This window comes from Acanthisitta chloris, unplaced genomic scaffold (assembly GCF_000695815.1).
Source record: "Acanthisitta chloris isolate BGI_N310 unplaced genomic scaffold, ASM69581v1 scaffold12354, whole genome shotgun sequence".
NCBI classification, from domain to species: Eukaryota; Metazoa; Chordata; class Aves; order Passeriformes; family Acanthisittidae; genus Acanthisitta; species Acanthisitta chloris.
The window spans coordinates 60059-60877 of NW_008668830.1; the positions used below are offsets into that span (position 1 = coordinate 60059).

The 819-nt window shown below is 44.3% G+C and overlaps 1 protein-coding gene across 1 annotated transcript in view; it reads left to right on the forward strand.

The window, feature by feature from the left end:
• MCF2L2 (MCF.2 cell line derived transforming sequence-like 2) overlaps nucleotides 1–819 on the forward strand; it is a 60016-nt gene that overhangs the window by 31386 nt on the left and 27811 nt on the right. Inside the window, exon 4 of the mRNA XM_009073097.1 lies at nucleotides 677–767. Coding sequence (XP_009071345.1) covers nucleotides 677–767 — 91 coding nt within the window. The remainder of the gene's footprint in view (nucleotides 1–676; nucleotides 768–819) is intronic.

Consider the following 819-nt stretch of genomic DNA (forward strand, 5'->3'; position numbering starts at 1 on the left):
ACACAGGTGAAATGGAGCATCAGTGCCTCTTAAATTCTCCTTGAAAAGCACTGAGAAGTAACAGTGCCTGTTATTCCAGCCAATATGTTAAAAGGACACCTTTGAATGACTTGCAGTCCTAGAATGAGTTTGTGGTTGGCAAGATAGGACTTTTCATTTTCTGCTTTGCCTACCAGAATTCCTGGGGCTTTGTGTAATTGGGCAAGGTGGTGACAGTTGGGGAATACTGACCCCCTGGAGCTCAGTGACCCTGTCAGGTGTCAGAATATATGGAGGATGAAGATTGAAGTGGGGTGTCTAATAGCTGGAATTATTATTATTACAGAGAGAACAAGATCTGAGGTTTTTTGTCTTCAATATAGCGCCGTGTAATTCGTGATCCTGAACTATTCATGTCACCTAGACTGGCAGCAGAGTAGCACAGCAGCTGAGAGGTTTAGCAGATAAAATATTCATGTTCCGTGCAAGCTGCTAGCCTTGTGCTGGAAAGAGAGCATTTGCTGGCTTTCCCTTTCATGTGAATTTCTGCCAAATATTCATTCTTTCCTCTGTATGTTGTGTTTTCATAATGGGCTCAGAGGGTGAAGTGACGGAGGCTGTGTTTTGCTGCAGTACTCTTCCTTGGAACGGGAGTATCTCCGTGTAACTCAGCATACCTATTTCATCTGTTTTGCAGTCTGGAGGCTGCCAGCATCGGGTTCATCATCATCATAGACAGACGGCGGGACAAATGGAGCGCAGTCAAGGCATCCCTGACACGGATAGCAGTAAGTGCTTGCTTTGGCTATTTATCTTCTAGCAATTAAAATTATCTGCTGA